The 19,059-nt window shown below is 33.4% G+C and overlaps 1 protein-coding gene across 7 annotated transcripts in view; it reads right to left on the minus strand.

Moving 5' to 3' along the window:
- The window catches only part of RELCH (RAB11 binding and LisH domain, coiled-coil and HEAT repeat containing), a 101,140-nt gene that overhangs the window by 12,530 nt on the left and 69,551 nt on the right, over positions 1 to 19,059 (minus strand). For 4 of the 7 annotated variants that reach the window (XM_012774486.2, XM_012774485.2, XM_012774482.3 and 1 more), the window contains 6 exons: positions 15,608 to 15,714; positions 14,537 to 14,636; positions 10,197 to 10,279; positions 9,351 to 9,414; positions 7,779 to 7,917; positions 2,742 to 2,858 (listed from right to left, as the gene is read on the minus strand). In XM_012774486.2, the coding sequence (XP_012629940.1) occupies positions 2,742 to 2,858; positions 7,779 to 7,917; positions 9,351 to 9,414; positions 10,197 to 10,279; positions 14,537 to 14,636; positions 15,608 to 15,714 (610 nt within the window). Of the gene's footprint in view, positions 1 to 2,741; positions 2,859 to 7,778; positions 7,918 to 9,350; positions 9,415 to 9,614; positions 9,698 to 10,196; positions 10,280 to 14,536; positions 14,637 to 15,607; positions 15,715 to 19,059 lie in introns of those variants that run through there. The other 3 variants (XM_012774484.2, XM_075993819.1, XM_075993820.1) reach the window with 3 other exon arrangements.

The following is a 19,059-nucleotide window of genomic DNA, read 5'->3' on the forward strand; positions in this document are numbered from 1 at the left end:
AAAACAGCTCTTAATTTCATATTGTATCACATCAAAGTGAAAAATGCCAGTAAACGAGCTCCCTCACAAAGATAATTTAATCAGTGTGTTTGGAAAAAAAATTTCATTAAGGAAAAAAATCAGCATAACTACTACCTTGAAAATACACTTATAAATAAAAATTGTTCATAAATGAAGCTCCTATAATGAGTGATTTATAAATTCAATAGGAACTAAAAATATAGATATCATTGGGTTGAACCAAATCTCTATAGACATCAGAAGGCTGCAATCTAATGATTATGTAGTCTTGTTTTCTAGATATGGGGAAGGTACTGCCAAGATATAATTGTGAGTGACCTATGGATTAGTAGTTAACAGTCTGATTTAGAGAAATAGGGGAACAGAATGAGAAGCTGAAGATGACTATATATGGAGAGAAGTGGGAAGTCACTCTTCTCTATTTCTACTCATTGTTGGACCAACCTTTTCCCCCTGTAATCACACAATCTTCCTTAAGGATTGGAAACTTTGAAGTATTTAGTTCTATCATATATTAATATTAGGAGTCACCTCTACCTCATTGGTGAATGATGGTCAAAAGGCCCCTGACAGCTAACAATGGCAGGACATTCACAGTCTCATAAGGAAGATCATTGCATTTTTAGATAGCTCAATTAGAAAGTTTTTCTTATAAACAAAATTGGCCTCTCTGTAACCTTTGCTTGTTAGTGTTAAGTCTATATCTTAGCTACACAGTGTGCCTGTCCTTCTACCTAACAACCTTTAAAATAATTATCAGATTAAATTTTCATCCCCAAGCCATCTCTTCTCCAGGTTAAACATTTCTAAATGCCTTCAAACTTTTCTGAAACATGACTTCTTGATTTATTATGTTAAACGTTATACCCTATAGTTTTTCTAATGCCTCTATTAAAACAGGATGCCAGTGCTGAAAAGATGTTCTGATCAGCTCAGAATGTAATGGAATAGCAGAAAGATTTGGACAATATGATTTTATTAGTGGCCAGATCACCATGTTGACTCAAGTACACGTTCTGACTCATGTAGAAATAACACTTTTATTACCTGGACAGGGACTATTGTTAAGATGGTTCTTCCCCTTACTGTACTGGTAATAAAGACTTTGTATTGTATTTATTCTAGTAAAATTCTGTGCATATCTAGACATACAATGATATTCCTTCTATATAGATTTCTATGCTCTTGGGAAACCACTACCTTTCCCACTTGGAAAATTTGGTTTTACAGAGCTAAAAATTTTGAGCTTTTGACTTTCCCATTTTCCTTGAGGCATATTCCTTCAGAAACTCTCTGCTATATAAGATTATACATAACTTTTTGCTTAAATTTTAAACATCTCCTTTCACAAAGTCCATAAATGTACCAATTTTCTCTTTCTTTGAGATACAAATTCTGACATGCCATTATTACTTTCTTGCAGGGATTCTGTCACTTCTCCATTACCCAAGAATTCTTCCTTGCTACTTCAGAATATCAGTTCCTCTTTTTGCTTCCTCTGTCTTCTCTAAGTTGAAAATGCCAACAAAATAAATCAAGAATAAGTTCTGCTTTTACAGGAATTAAACTCATAGAAGACATATGGAGAGTTGTGGTACAAAATTATTAAAATATAGTGTCTCTGCCCACTTTATAACCCATATTATAAAAAACATGGCTTATATCATCCATATGATTAAGTCACTTGTATTACAGTAGATTACTGAAAGGAAATTCTCAACTATATGTCCAACTTTAAGTTTTAATATTTCCAAAAGCATATGTAACTCTTTAACAGATAGCTCTACTTTTCTACTTTCTCTATTTGACTTATTCTGAACAATAGTAATCTCTCATTGGTACATTCCAATCAAGAATTCAATGTCAATGAGTGTGAGTGATATTTTAGAACATATTTATCTCATTAAAATTCTCTGATTACATTGTCTAGCATGTACTTTTGAATATTCAGCCTTATACTTTTTTTTTTTTATCTCGTATTTCCCCTTTCTTAAACTCTTCTGCCTTTTAGTAAGAGAGCCTAGAAGTTGAAGTTCACTTTGCCTATCTTTATTTCCTTCTTTGTTTTATTTTATGAGGCATAGGATAGTAAACAGAACATTTAACAGGATAGCTAAAGTTCTTTGTTCCAGTCACAGTTTTGCTTGAAACTGTAAAAAACAGAAGTCACTAGTGTCTATAAGCCTTAGTTTAATCATTTATGACACAGTAGTTGACATGTGCCTAGGTGATCTCTAAGTTTTCTCCCAGTTCTACAATCACTGGAGATGACTAGCTAAGTTGGCTCTGTAATTTTCCAAAGTGTGATATCTCTCTAAGAGATATTCATAGTAGTCCACTGGATATTGATAGTTAGACATTCACTGAACAATCTAAATGCCAGGGCATATAGAAGACTTGCTTTTGATTAACAGAAGCCTCAGCTGGAATTCATTCCACCTTTCATTTCTTGCTCAATTATGTAGGTGATTAACATAAATAAAACTTAAGGTTATGACACTCATTAATGTTTTCAAAACTTTACAAGCACGGAGGATTTAAAATTATATTTTAAAATTATGAGATGGCTATAATAAGGAGTAGGGCAAATCAAATTTTCAATTTTCTACACTCTTTATGTAAATTGAAGAAAAAAGTTCTACTTCTCCATCCTTAACAACTAAGGCTCATTTTAAGATTGGTTATATAAATGTAGGTACACTTTAATGAAGCAAGGATACAACAACAGGAAAGTGCACTGTAGGCTTCAAAAAGATGGGTAGCAATATCCAGTCTTTTAGAATCCACAATTTGTAAGTTGTTCACCAAAGCTAATTTATGCAAATGTGGTATAACAACTGAAAAAAGAAAAAAAAAAGTTACATTTTTATCCAAAACATGCATACAAAACACTGATACACTTTTTAAATCACTTATCATTTTAACTTACACAATTTCATTTTAATTGTAGTTGATTTCAAAAGATTACCCACATGCTATGCTTGTTTTTTCTTACTAAGGAAGAAAGTATGTTTTTCAAAATAAAAAGTGATTTGGGAGAAACATATTATAGCACTGTCGCTATTACCTAATTATGAGGATGTATACAGGTCATATGGCATTGCTATAATTCAGTTTCCCAATTGAAAAATGAAGGCAAATAAATAAATATAAACAACCTATTGCTTGTGTTATTTATCCTTACTAACATTTATTTATAAAAATAAAATATTACCATTAAATATAGTACGCTTTTCTTTTTCAAACTACTTCACTTCTTTATAATATTATTTATAATACTATTAAATTCTTTTTGGAGACAAGGTCTCACTCTGTCGCCAGGCTACAGTGCAGTGGCGTCATCATAGCTCACTCTGTAACCTCAAACTCCTTGTCTCAAGCAATTTTCCCGCCTCGGCTTTCCCAGTAGCTGGGATTACAGGCATGAGCCACTGTGCCTGGCTAAATTTTCTATTTTTTGTAGAGATGGGGGGTCTTGCTATGTTGCTCAGGATGGTCTTGAACTCCTGACCTCAAGCAATCCTACTGCCAACCTTGGATCCCAAAGTGCTAGGATTATAGGTGTGAACCACCACACCTAGCCTCAAATTCTTAGTGAAGACCAATATCAAACAGTACTGGTAGCTGAGTTTTAAAGTCATTCAATGAGTTTAATACCCTCAAATAATAATGTAAAATTTTAACCTACTGCTAAATATAAGTGATGGCCCAAGAAACAATAATCAATTCAGTAGCAATGAGTACTCCTCATGCCTAAGATTGTGTTTTCTGAGTATCATTTCCCACTGAAACCAGAGTTCTTTGAAGAAATGATTTCCGGGTCAGTGATTATTAAATTGTTGATCATCTAACCAATCACACAAGCCCCTTCTAGTGTCTGTTTGGTTGGGAAACACAAAACAACCAGTCATAAGCACAGATTGCTGACCTACTGTAGTGATTTCTTTCTTGTTTGCATTGAGTTTGTATATAAATAAAAGCTACAATCTTTTCCTGGAAAAACTCCTGCTTCCTAAATAAACTAAGGCTATAATCACAACTTCCACGCTTAACTCAGTAAATGACAAAAAATCCCACAAAACCTTAGAATAACAATAGCCATATTTAGGGGGCTTTTTGACTTGTCAAAATTAATGACATATTTCAGAGGACGCCTAGAAAAAAGTAGGAGACCAAAACTCCAAACATGCAATTGTCAGCTTCATTAATCAGCATGCTGATCACTCAACAAAACAGTGACTCTAAGATGGTCTCTCTCAAAGACTCTCTAGTTCATCTCTGGCCAAACCTTCTGAAAGTTATCTTCCTGGAGCTTTATCTATTTATGCATGGCCCCTTTATTCCTTCTGCTCCTGAGTTCTCTGACCTTTCTTTAGTGGTTTTCCCAGAAACACAACAATCACACTGTACAAAATCCCCTTAAAATTGCTTGACTAGAATATAATTCTACAGAAGTTAATTTAAACTCTAGTCTAGAGGCAGTTAAAGGCTATAATTTAGGATCTTCCTAATTCTCAGCAAGACAAGACAAAGATTTACTGCAGAATTTAAGATTTCACTACATATGTATTGTCCTAGCTTCCATATTTGTATTAATTAATTTGCTTAGTTATAAACTAATATTATAGTTAAAAGCAGAAGATTAAACATCAGGAGAAAATTTAGTAATAATAAGCTAGGTGGACATAATTCCTTTTTTTTTTTTTTTTGGGTAAAAGAGACAGGATCTCACTTTGTTACCCAGGCTGGGGTGCAGTAGCTATTCACAGGTATAATCATCGCACAAGATAGCATTAAACTCCTGGGTTTAAGTGATGCTCCTGCCTCAGCCTCCTGAGTAGCTGGGACTACAGAGGCATATGTCACTGCACCCAGCTTAGATGGACATAATTCTAAAACTGACCTTCAGTAGCAAAGAAAAAAAGAAAATATTTAACATAATGTTACTGCAGACGCCCTTTTCTTCGGGGAAGGCTGAACAAAGATTTAAAATTACAAGTAAAATAAAGATAAATCAATAGGAAATTTTATATAACTGTAAATTTCAGAAAAATGTCAAAAATATTCTGGGGTAGATCCAATAGTTATAAAGGTAATCTTTTTAATAAATGGGCTCAGACCTGAAATATGAAACTTTGGGAAAAAAAATCTGAAATGGAAGATTGCCACATTAGAAAATCTCTGATATATGACCAAACATTTTCAAGGAGTCCTACAAAGTAAAATATTACTAAAAAACAAAAAAATGACTGTATACTGTTCCAGATAAAACAATTGGCCCTTGAAGTAAAATCAAGACCAAAAGTGTTATGATAATTAGGAACTGAGAAAGAGGCCAGTTGCGGTGGCTCATGCCTAAAATCCCAGCACTCTGAGTGGCTGAGGAAGGAGGATGGCTTGATGCCAGGAGTTCGAAACCAGCCTGAGGAAGAGCAAGACCCTGTCTCTACAAAAGATAGAAAAATTAGCTGGGTGTGGTGGCACATGCCTGTAGCTATTTGGAAGGCTAAGGCAAGAGGATCACTTGAGCACAGGAATTTGAGGTTGCAGTGAGCTATGATGATGCTACTGCCCTCTAGCCTGGGTGACAGAGCAAGAGCAAGACTCTTGTCTCCTCCCAAAAAAACCAAAAAACCAACAAAAAAAACCTGGTAAAGAACAAAGGGCCCCACTGAAAGAATTAATGTCTTATATTTGCTAAGAGATACAGGGGCAAATATCTAAGTATCCAAAATGTCACTCTAAGGGAGAAATTACCACCCAGAAATTCTCTGTCCTTCCTCTCAACTCCCAAAGTTAATTGTCTGTATTTAACAGATGGATAACAATATAGCATTCTTTTTGATATGGTTTCTACTTTACTGTTTATCTTATTAATATAGGACATTAAATTCCTCAGTGTAGGCCGCGCGCGGTGGCTCACGCCTGTAATCCTAGCACTCTGGGAGGCCAAGGCGGGCGGATTGCTCGAGGTCAGGAGTTTGAAACCAGTCTGAGCAAGAGCGAGACCCTGCCTCTACTATAAATAAATTAATTGGCCAACTAACATATATAGAAAAAAATTAGCCGGGCATGGTGGCACATGCCTGTAGTCCCAGCTACTAGGGAGACTGAGGCAGTAGGATTGCTTGAGCCTAGGAGTTTGAGGTTGCCGTGAGCTAGGCTGACGCCATGGCACTCACTCTAGCCTGGGCAACAAAGTGAGATTCTGGCTCAAAAAAAAAAAAAAAAAGAAAATTCCTCTGTGTAAAGCTCTAAAACAGGGGTCCTCAAACTTTTTAAACAGGGGGCTAGTTCACTGTTCCTCAGACCGTAGGAGAGTGTGGTGCACATTCCACACATGTGAACTGTGGGCCTGGGACAAGTCGGCTGTTAAACAGGACAGGCAGCGCAGCAAAAACACCTGGCAGGTGGATAAATGTCCTCGGCAGGCCGCATGTGGCCCGAGGGCCGTAGTTTGAGGATGCCTGCTCTAAAGCAAAGAGAAGCTGCTTAACTAGGAACCAAATACCAAAGAAAAAAAAAAGACTGATTTTTGTCTTAAAAAAAAAATCTGGTTGTGGCAAAATGTGAAAGATGACATAAGACATATGGTTTTATAGTAAGTTGTAAGAGGCTTCAGGGAAGTGTTTTACTTGATCTATTTGGGCAGTGTGGATCTCTAACCTAAATTTTTCCCCAAACCAACCTTTAACTATTAATTTGTGACCATTATAAGAAAGTTCCTTTCTTCTCTCTTATGCTACTCCTACAAACTTAATAGGTAAGTATCTACTCTATATTTTTAGATATTTTAAAAAATTCTAGAAAGAGACATTAAGATTTGAGAAAGATACATTTGATTTGAGAAATAACTATAGTTTCAGAATCATTGTGGACAAAATACTCCAAAGATATAACAAAATAATTGAAGCAGAGTCGATAAGAATCCAGGCTGATTCTTCCCAGATTATCACAAATCTTCCTTTTGAATGTACATAAAACGGTTAGATCATATTCCAGGGAGGTTTTAACTCAACACATGGCACACACTGAAAGACCCACTGCCTATTTTTAGCCTATTCCTTAATCTAGGAGCCTGTTAAAGGATCCAATTTTGTACTAGAAATCAAACTGCCTGAAGTGTCCCAACTTGTGGCCCTCTCTAGAAAATGCCAAATTGCTAAAAATAAAAGGGCTAAATTATAGCAGTGACATGACATTTGGAGTAATAATTTTGGGGTCCTTTGGTGATACCCAAAGAATTATTGGCATAAAGGTTGAGGCAGTAAAAGAGATACTGTAAAAACTAGAAAATATTTAGCAGATAATCATGCAGATCATTTAAAAGATCAATAAGCCATGAATTAAAACAAGTGATGTATCATGTTGAGCGGTATTTTAAGTGGGAGAAATGCGTATTTTCCTAAGAACATGTCTAGAAACACAAACATTTCCATAAAAATAAAAAAGAAACTCTTAAGTAAAAGGCAGCACAATATTTTGCTATCAATAGTTATTATGAAATGTTTCTAAAATAACTTGAAATTAAGTTCATGAGTTCCTTTTCATGTCTTACAGCAATCAGTACATAGTATAAGAAATTACCCACTAATAGCTATACTGATCAATTCACAATAACTAACTTGTTTTACATTCAGCTTTCAGTTTATGAAAGATGCACAGCAAGGCTTTAACACATGACAAATCCTCAGGAAGCTTTTGGCTTTGATCTTACATTACAATTCAGAGAAAAAAGAAAGAAAACTGCAACTTACACTCATCTCGGAACCTGGGTTCTGCATTAGGCCCAACTCTACCAAATGTTTTTATGATCTCTGTATGCAAAGAATGTTGGTCTTGATACTGAGGATCTTCCAGGAAAGAAGCCAACTGCATTTTCACTCTTTCCAGCAACTTAAAATTGGATAATGTACAGTCATTTTATAGAATATTAAAAACTGAGTAGCATCGTTAAAGTGAAAGATACACATTAAACATGGCTTGCGGCAGTGGATTTAATCGATTTATATCCCCATGATAGTAGAAATTTGGAATTAAACAGTTATTTAATTTTTTGGCTCAGAAAAGGTTTCACATTTTTTTGAGGCTTGTTAATTCTTAATTGTTTTTTTAAAATACAAATATTCCCTGACAAACTGTAAAAACAAAACAAAAAAACTCCTACCATATTTAGGGAAAAGTAGATATTTATGATGATTTTGTATCTAAATTATAATTCTTAAATCACAGTGGTAAGCTACCCAATTATTCACCTTCCAAAAGCAATGAGTCATTAATGACTTATATCTTACTCACATTTCCCTAAAAGACATTCTTATTTTAGGATTTAAGAACATGTTGAAATTCTGCCAAGACTGCAAGCTTTGCAAAATAATGTGTTTTTTTCCTGTTACTTCACCAGTGAAATATATAAGTGAAAAAAAGGGAAAATGTTCTTTCTATAACTAACCAAATGGTTTAACTTTTGTTATAAAAAAATCTATAAAGGAATTTTATTAAAATTTTTCTTTTTTTGGTAAAATAGGTTTTCCATTTAAGTGACTAGGTAACATGTCCATAAATAATTTATTTTCTAATCTATAGCATTTTTTATTTGTATATGAACATATCCAATTATAATAACAAAGAATACAATTCTGATACTAATTTTGAGATGTGTCTTATAGTTAACATTGCAGATAGAACCTAAAAAGTTTGAAATGAAATCATAGTTTCCAAATTAAAATATACCTTCAGGGAGAAAGACCTTGGTTATCTCCTGAAACAGGCAAGACAGAGGGTTTGCACAGTAATATACTCTGTAACAAGATGATACCAGTCCACTAAATGCCTTTACAGCTTGGTATCAATGACACAGTTATCATAATACAGGTGCTTTCTCACCTCATTTGTAAAACTAAGATGGATTTGTGTTCCTAATGTTATCTGGCAAAATATTCTTCAAATTTGTGCACACTGGCAATCAAGAATTTATGTAGATTGGCCATAAGTCTACTGAATAATAGAAGACCTTGAAACTAAACCTGATTTGAAGGATTACTCAAAACTGCAATATGTAACTAGGCTTAAAATAGAATATCTAAGCACTGGCTTACACTTACTTTTCTAAATGAGAAAAAAAACTAGAGTTTCTATAGGATATGGAAATATATGTTGGTTAGGCTATCATGTTTTCAAATAGTAAGATCTTTCTCTGGCCCATAATTACTACAAAACAAATGAAAGGTATGATGCTTCCTGCCCCCTGCTACCAGGTACATGTATGGTAATGCATCATCATCACCTCAACAATACACAGATATAAATAAATTTCAATTATTTCCTACCTCTCTTTGAATTACTGTTTCCATGATAGTGCCAAAGGCTGGAATTGTGGCAATCCTGACAGAGCTGTTAGAATTAAAAAAGAAAGAAACTGAAACTTTGAGATTAAAAATAAGTATTATTAAAATGCATATTAAAGTAAGTACAAGGTAAATATACTGTATTAGTCTCTAGCAATGACAAAGTAAATAAAAAAAAAAGCAGACCAAGAAGAATGCTCAAAAAGACAGACAGGATAACTTAAGGTCGCAGTCTGTGAAACTCACAATTCAGGATCACTGGACAAGGTAACAAGGGCCGGAGCAACCCGCTTGTCAACTAACGCTTCACTCATGCCTCGAAGAGTCAGCTGTAAACCAGTCAACATGCAATAAAAAATGGTTTGGTAAACTGGAATGAGAACTGGGTTAGCTGTGACTGAGGATGGGCAGGCAGACTCATTGGCCTTTCTTGGTTTAGTCATCCACACGAGACATTAAAATGTTAAGCCTTTGGTTCATGCTATTATGCTTACTGGTAACAACCTGTTAGTGAGATTAGCAGAGCATCCTTTCTTGGCTTGAAAGAAGTAGTCCATCAGCCTGTTTTAGGTTTTGGAAATGTTTATTGAGCAGTGATACTATTAATACTACTATTTAATATATAGCTTCCACATTAGGCTTACAGTTAGGGTTCATTTAAAAAAATATGATATATGAATAATAATATGATAAAGTTTAAAATCAAATAAGCATAACCCAATTTTATTGTTTTAAAGAGTCTTCAACAAATTTAAAAGCTGATGGCTATTTCTTGACAGGCACATTTTGAAAGGGATGCCGAATGTAAAAGGCAGGGACAACACTTACATTTCAGGGTCACTGGAGAGAGTAATGAGAGCAGGAACAACTCTCTGAGCTACCAGAGTTTCATTCACCCCCTTCACCAACAGCTGATTGGTCAGCGTAGGGGGTATTCACAGGTGATGTATGGAAAGAGCAAACACAGCGTGCCACGGGAAGAAGAAAGGAGCAACCAAGAGAAAGAGAGAAAACACAAAAGCAAAACCAAAATTAGAAGCTAAGCAAATACTGCTACTAGAATGCTTTACAAAGGCGGAGAATGCTTAAGAGGAAAATAAAGCTTTAATAGCCTAGCAGTCCACAAAAACAGATTTTGTTACCAATCCAATGGCAGTTTGTACTTTTGGTCAAAATAGTCTATGCAATTTCAATGTCAATTAAAATGCAACTTAAAAGAAAACTTTACTTAAAAAGAAAAGAAGCTAAAAAGAAGACACACGTTGGGTTCTATGGTTAAAATACTCAAATGTGGTGTAGTTTTACTATAACCAACGAGGTACAAACTGGGCTGTTTTTAAACCAAACTCAAATGGCTAGCAGCCACTGCTAAACCACTTATATTGTTGTATAGCAAGTAAATTTAAAAGCCACACAGGAAAATTCCCAACTTTCTTTTTGAAGTACAGTGATCTAATAGAGCCCATTAGAAAGTGTTACACTTGGGAATCAGATCTGGGTTCAGATTCCAGTTCTCCACTTATTATCCATGTGGTCTTAGCTATATTATATAATCTCTTAATTCAGTTTTCTCATCTGAAAATGGTGATACTATCATCTACCTCAAAGGACTGTTGTGCTACTGATTTGCATACAACATGCCAAAATACTGTGCCTGACAAAAGAGTAGACATTGAAGAAATGAGAGTTTATTTTGATTACTCCAAGAATATATGATTTGTGATATATTTGGAAAAATAAACTATTTAATTAAAAAATCTTTTTGGTGGTTAACATCAAAACAGTTCTTTGTTTTGCATTTCTCATAAGCTCAAATAAACTTTAAAATAAAAATGATGAGTAGAATTAGATCTCCATAATCTAATCATAAAAACAATTCATTTAGTGGCCAATGCTAAATAGCAAAACAGGTGGGTAATATTGAATGGTATGCATTTTGTTTTATATGTATTACTGAATTTTATGAGTTCACTAGAGAAGTGCAACCGCCTTCTCAATTTCAGAATGTAAGCACATATTCATCCTAAATGCTCACCCATCTGTTCACCTAGTAATTAGAACTAGTCCTCACAGAAGATCAAAGATGCCATGGATATTTTACTAACAAATATTTACCATTGTGGGCTTATGTTAAGGCATTCCTCCTATACAACACATCAGAGAGAGCATAGCTCACTTTATGTGAAGATTCTTAATTGTGCAATAAATCATTACTATTTACCAATGAATTCATTTTAAAATCTAATTCAATATTCTAAAATAATTTTTATAAAAAACTCACAAATAATTAGGCAGGAATAAGATAACAAAGAACTTCTGTTATTTCCTTGAACTTTACAGATGTCAGGAAGAAAGAAATAGGACAATGAAGTTCAAATACTGTTAAAATTTTCTTCTCTGTATCATTTTATAAATAAGATAGCTTAGATTTGAATCAGTAAAGCATATCTTGAAATGTCTGCTATCTTGCACCTGCCAAAATCATTAAAAAAGGGGACAATTTTTCATTGCTCTGGGGTTTTTAAGTTCAATTTCATTATTAAGCTAGATAATCAGAAAGTAAATTTAAGAGCTATCAATTATTACGCATACACAATATATCATTTGATCTTTATACTTGATAAGTACAAATATAATATTATCATTATTTTAACAGATGAAGAAACTGAGGCTTAGAGAAGTTAAGTAACTTGTCCAGGGTTTTAAAGCCCAAGTAGTGGAGCTAGACAATAAGCTTAGTCTTATCTGACTTACAGTCCATGCCTTCTTTGAGTTGTGGTCTAATGTTACATGCTCAATTTCCTTATGATTGATATAAAAAATAGTTATATGAAGTTCTCTTATACATCATTTGGGAAATTTACCATGTCACACTAGGACAAATTCTCCTTATAAAATAATATCGTTAATTTGCTACTTCAAAATGTAATATATGGCTTATTAAACAATGAGAATAATATTATTGATTGGGTTCCCCCTTTTTGTACTGCCATCAAACTAAGCTAAATTTAAAGTTTGATTTCTCAAGTACATTAGGTTCCTAGTATATGCATTCTTTAATTTAAAAAGCAAGAACAGTTTCTGGTCTTGCTTTTTTAAAAAAGAATTTATATTAAGTGTCCTGTTTTCTATGTTTTTATTTCAAATTAATTCATTTTCAGGGGAAGCAGGCATAATTCTAAATTATGAAGCATTCGTATCAAAAGAAATCTTATGAACAATATTTACTCTTTCAATACAATTTTGTTCAAAATAAGGATCATTGACAAAAAAGGAAATTTAATTTCTTCTACTGATAACTTTTTTGACATGCTCAGTGAAATTTTTGTCATAAATGAATTCGAAAAATATTGAAATAGTCTCTCAAACTAGATTCAGAAGTTCATAATCAACCTGAGAGAACACTGAAAACTGCTTAAGCATAGGTATAGCTTCCACACCGGCACTGACAGCAAATATAGAAACCAAAACCAGACAAAAGCCACATATAAGAAATAAGGCAGAAAAACAAAACAAATAAAAAATCCCAAAACAAATAAAAAGGGAGGATGCCTCATTTTATTTACTTAAATTACTTTCATTTATTAAGGTATGCTTTACCAGTGCATATGTAGATTTTAGAGACAAAGGAAAAGAAATAGCTTTTATGGTCTTACAATAAAATCCTATGAAGAGAGTGTATTAAAGAAATAGCTCTTCATTTAAAATGACTTTTTTCTTTTGTGGGGGAAGATTCTTCTTTCATTGTAATGATCCTTTTTTAGCATATTGAATAATGAAAAATATAACCAGAAGGAACTTGACTAGACATAAAACCAAACTGTTACTTTGGCATTCACCTTGACAAAGAGCCTGTGATTACAGCTTTTTTGATCACATGTATGTAATAACTGAGGGAACATGGAAAAGGATTTTCAACTTCCTGACAACAATGGAATTTTCTTTAGAGTCCACAAATATAATTTATATATTTAAAAATTTTAGAAGGCATATATTTTAAATACATTAGTGCCCTTTCATTCCAATTGCAATTTATCTTAAATTGCGGACTAATTTTGAAATTCAGGAAGATTTGAATTCTTATGGAAATAAATGCTTTAATATACTTTAAGGATCACATACATATTAGGGACAATTTTAGTTAAATATATGTTCCCTATACTATTATATTATTTTGTCAAATAATACCATGGATTAAAAAATAATAATAGTTAATATTTATTATAAGCATTTATTATGTTCCAGACACTGTTTTATGGGCTTTACAAGCATTAATTCATTTAATATTAACAAAAATCCTTTGAGATGGATACTTTTTATTATCAAATTCACCTTGTAGATGAGGAAACTAAGGCACAGAGAAGTTCAAACTTGCCCAAATAATTTATAAACTCACTAGGTCGCAGAGATGGAAACTGAACCCAGACAGCCTAGCTCCATGGCAAGACTCAAAATCAACAAGAAACAGAAAACCAATTTTATTGCTCAAATAAAATTCTAAAAATATTTCTATATAGAAAATATACTAGGCTATGACATAATTTGCTATATGATGGGTACAAAAGATAAATATTTTAATTTTCATACTTAACTTGGGTAAGTGGCAATTAAAAAAAGTCTAGGTAAATTATATGAACAATCTCTTTCCTTTTATAAGTCTATGGGCACTTAATGTATTTGGATGTTATTCTACATATGATATGTGAGGGAACAGTGAAGTTGGAGTAATCAACAAAATAAATATTTCCATAATTACAATAATTGATTTTCTGATAGTACTGATGAATCCAACTACATTTTATAACTTGAAAAATACCTCGTGTAGTTTTAATTTATTTTAGTAGTCATTTACCTTAGTAAATAGAAAAGTACAGTCAGAAAGATTTATGTAGGATAGTGATTAAAATAAGATTTAAAAGAAAATTTGGAGATAGTGCTGATAATAAAATAACATTCAAGGAACCAGTAAGGCTAGGAAACATTCTTAAATATGTAAAGTTAAATTTCTGCCCCATCACACAGTACACAACTAGACACTGTTCAGTGCCATAAAATATATATCAACATAATATGGTATGCAAAGCCTTTAAAAAAACCAAAAATAGTCCCTTCTCCCTCTTCTGAAAAAATCATATAATTGGAACCAACAGAAGCACTTGTTTACATACCTCAAACATTCTAGCAGCAGTACACCTCACAAGTGCTGAAGTATGGACAACACCATACCATAAAACCGTTAATAGTAACTCATGGTATGCTGGATTTGCACTAGAAGAAAAAAATCAATGTTAAAATTGAGAGCCACAGTGCCTTGCTGGTAGTACTTAAAAACTATATTTCAAAGGAATATGAATGATAAAAAATACTAACAGAACATATGGAATTACTTTCCATGGTTAAACAGGTCACAGCTAAGATTCTTTTAAAGTCTATGGGCAATTATACAACACAAACTTTTAGCATATTCAGAAGTCACACTGTTAGCTTCTCTAAGCATTTGCAGTTGTGACAGAAATGTCTACTCTTTTTAATAACATGCAAGCTAACATTATAAAGACAGACACATAAAATTTATCTATGAGGAAAAAAAGACCACTGGACTGAGTCAGATGGGTAAGTTGCAACGTCTGTGGCTCTTAGTTTCTACATTTATAAAAACTGAGGAAGCAGTACATGTCCTATTTATGTCATATGGTTGTTATAGGATCAAATAAGGTCAACTCCAACCATCTATATGGGAGGGTATTTTTGGCTGTGAAGCCTATCTAGATCTAAGGTGATATTATTAATAAATGCATGAGCCTGTTTTTAGTAAAGACTGAGATAAAACTACTTTAGCAGCCAGATGATGTGGTTTTATGTAGGACTAAGCAAAACAAATAGAAAGAAAAAGGAACCTAATGAGCTGGCTTTCCCTTGGAGTTTCTTTTTCAGTTCTGGGAAACTAACTTTTCTTCAAATCTGTACTTGATTTTGTTTCTCCATCTGCTTCAGAGAAAACATATGTCCTCACCCTTTCCCCGATCTTTAAAAATTACAATATATTGATTATAAAATAGTAAGAATGTCCAAATAAGCAAAACCAAAAAACAAGCCAAAAAACAAAAAAAATTAAGTCTCAAAACCAAAAGAATAGGTGTGTATGCCAATCCTTTTAGACTTAAAATATATACTTTATAAATCCAATTTAGAGACTTCATATATGCCTTTTAAAAAACTATAAGCTGTTATTTTTTTACCCTAGTTCCACAAAAGAAGCCTTCAGGCTATCAAGAGGAGCATGAGATAATGAAAGCAGGGTCATTACATCTTCTAAAAATCCAACTAGCAGTTTTCGGTCTTCTTCCTACAAAGGAAAAATAGTGATAATGAATTTCCAAACAATCAAGTAGAAATAAGTACCATAACTACCCATCTATAATTAGAAATGTTACCAAATAAGGGGAAACTATCCTAATTTGAAAGCCATTTTAATTAAATATATATTTTTATTTTTTATTTTAACATATTATGGGGGTACAGTGTTAAGGTTATGTATATTGCCTATGCCCCCCCCCCTTGAGTCAGAGCTTCAAGCGTGTCCATCCCCCAAATGCTGCACATCTTACTCATTGTGTTTATATAATATACCCATCCCCTCCTTAAAGATATTTATTAAGCATTATCTATGATTGGAATGGTATGAGGACAAAGATTATCTTGACTCTTTGATTTAGAGTTGTGCTGTCAAATATGGTAGCCATTAGCCACATATGATTATTTATATGTAAATTTAAATGAAAAAGTATGTAAAATGAAAGATTCAGTTTCTTGGTTGCACTAGCTATAATTAAAAGACTTCATAGCCATATGTGGCTAGTGCCTATCTTATTGGACAACTCAGATACAGATTATTTCTATCACTGCAGAAAGTTGTACTGGATGATCTTAATTTAGAACAATAAAAGGTATAACCTTTTATTAAAATTTACTTTATCAATTTTATTTCCAATTAATTTTGGCTCTATATAGTTAAATACAAATTACTAAAAGTTATCCCCTTAATAGTAGAAAAGTGATTTCCAAGAAATTATTTTTACAATATCCTAGTGGTGAAAAACCACACACTGGGTGAAATATAGACTACTGTGTTCTTTAAAGAAGTATTTGTACCCTTTGATTAAAAAAAATGTATTTTTCAAACTTTCTTCAATGAATCACTATTACTTTCATAATCAGAAAATATTTCTTTCTTTTTAAATAGCATTCTTAAGAAGTATGCCATAAAAAGCAAATCTGTTAAAAATAAATTAGGAGAATTAAAAAAATAACTTTCGGCGAGGTGCAGTGGCTCTTGCCTGTAATCCTAGCATTCTGGGAGGCTGAGGCAGGAGGATTGTTTGAGCTCAGGAGTTCGAGACCAGCCTGAGCAAGATTGAGACCCTGTCTCTAGTAAAAACAGAAAGAAATTAGCTGGACAACTAAAAACCAGGCATGGTGGCACATGCCTGTAGTCTCAGCTACTCGGGAGGCTGAGGGAGGAGGATCACTTGAGCCTAAGAGTTTGAGGTTACTGTGAGCCAGCTGATGCCACAGCACTCTAGCCCAGGCAACAGAGTGAGACACTCTGTCTCAAAGAAAAAAATAACTTTCTACATTCAATTAATCTAAATCTATAAGTCAAGGGAATCTGACATTCTATCAGGAAACAAATATATAATAAATTAAACTCAAGCTGTCAGTAGGAACATAGGAGGTCAATAATAAATAGCTTTTGAATGTATCAGTAGATACATGAGAAAGACTGTATTACCACCTGCCTTTTTATCCTACATAGTCAGGGTAGTTTAGAATGAGGCAGAGAGAAAGGATTGACAAAAGCAATGATTAACCTGAGAAAAGGATGAATATAGCAGTGTTAAGACATGGCAGTTTACTTAGTCTACTTAGTAAAAAGGCATAGATACTGCTAAACCAGCATCAGGGCAATGTTGGAAAAGAGACTTCACCCATTTGTTGCCTACTATGTCAAACATAAAGCAGATATAACATTGGAAAATAAATTGGAAATCTGAAAAAAAACAAAAAAAACCCAACTAAGAGTGAAATAAGAGCTATAAAATAGACTTTTAAATGAGCATGAATTCTTTTGATTTTTGAAAATTTACTATTAATATAATCTTATTCTTCATTTTTGAAATCTCAAAAACAAGTAATACTGCTTATGTATTTGACTCAAGATAGTTTTTGTTTACTAAAGCAAATAGGACTGTGATTTATCCTAACAAAACACTCCTAAAATGAGAAATACTGGCAATCTGTGATTGCTACCTCAAGGTACTAAACATTTTGTAACAAGCTGAAATGTTTTTATCTCTTTAGAGATATGAATAACATATTTAGACTTCATAGTGACTCAAAAGACATGTCCTTATTCCTTTATTCAACGGATAAAGGGCCTACTATGAGCCAAGCCTTGTACTTGGTACTTTATTATGCTTTAAAATGCTATTTATGGTCAAAAGACAAATACTAACAAAACGTTGGAAGGCTAAAAAAGAGAGAAATATTGACTTAACACTCATGCTGGAAAAGATTCCAAAATTAAAAAGAGGAGAATGGTATGCATACTGTTGTGCCTGGCACTGTGATAGGGCTTGATATCCTTGATCTCCATGAATTTAAGAACAATAGAGACAATCTATTAATGTACATGACTTAAAATATCTTACACACAGACAGTAGCCATATTACAAGGTAGTCTTAGAAACTAGTATTGAAAAGTAAAATTTAAAAGAATACTGTACTACTTTAACAGAATTGGAACTTCTACTACAAGGTAATATATGATACTGTAGAATTATATTTTAATACTATAAGATGATTCAAATTTGTTTTGAAAGAAGAGCGCAATAAATACGAATTGCTGTACTTTGAATTCAAAGGGCAAAAGAAAGAAGTTAGGTATTAGCAGGTAAAAATTCAGGAAACCTGCTCTCACATTCTAATTTGTAAAAATGCTTTAACCTGAGTTTGTATTTCCATTTTACTGGTGAAACTGCCTCATGCTTAAAAATTACTAGTATGCCTTGAGACACATCATATATTATTTACTTAAAACAATGTTAAGTAGAGTGTGGTGGTCTGTTACATTGGTGGCCACCAATGAACTGCATCTACTGGTTCACACACTAGCTTAGTTCCCCGTCCTCTTGAATCTGGGCTGGGCCTGGGACTATTTAACCAACAGACTGCAGAAGAAATAATATGCTAATTCCAGGCCTAAGCCTTAGCCTAGCAGATTAGGCTTTTGCATTCTTGGTAGATATCAGCCACCATGTCTGGCTCTGCTGCTCCAGAGGCACTGTGGAGAGATAGAATCCCTGAGAGTACATGAGTTCAGCCATTCCAAATGAGATCCTATCAACCAACCCATTTAACCCATTTAACACAGCAACAGGAATGACCACCAGCACAACCAGCAGAAGAGGAAGCTAAGCGAGGCCCAGACTGCAGAATCATGAGCAAATAAAACAGTTACAATAAGCCATTATGTTTTGGAGAAGTTTGTAATGCAGTAGCAATTAAGAATAATAAAGTACAAGTTGAGCTTTCCTAATTTGAAAATCCAAAATGCTTCAAAATCTGAGAATTTTGGGCACCAACCATGATGCCACAAATGAAAGCCTGTCGTTTGCCGTGGCTGTTAACA

The sequence above is a fragment of the Microcebus murinus genome, chromosome 17, assembly GCF_040939455.1.
Source record: "Microcebus murinus isolate Inina chromosome 17, M.murinus_Inina_mat1.0, whole genome shotgun sequence".
Classification (NCBI taxonomy): domain Eukaryota; kingdom Metazoa; phylum Chordata; class Mammalia; order Primates; family Cheirogaleidae; genus Microcebus; species Microcebus murinus.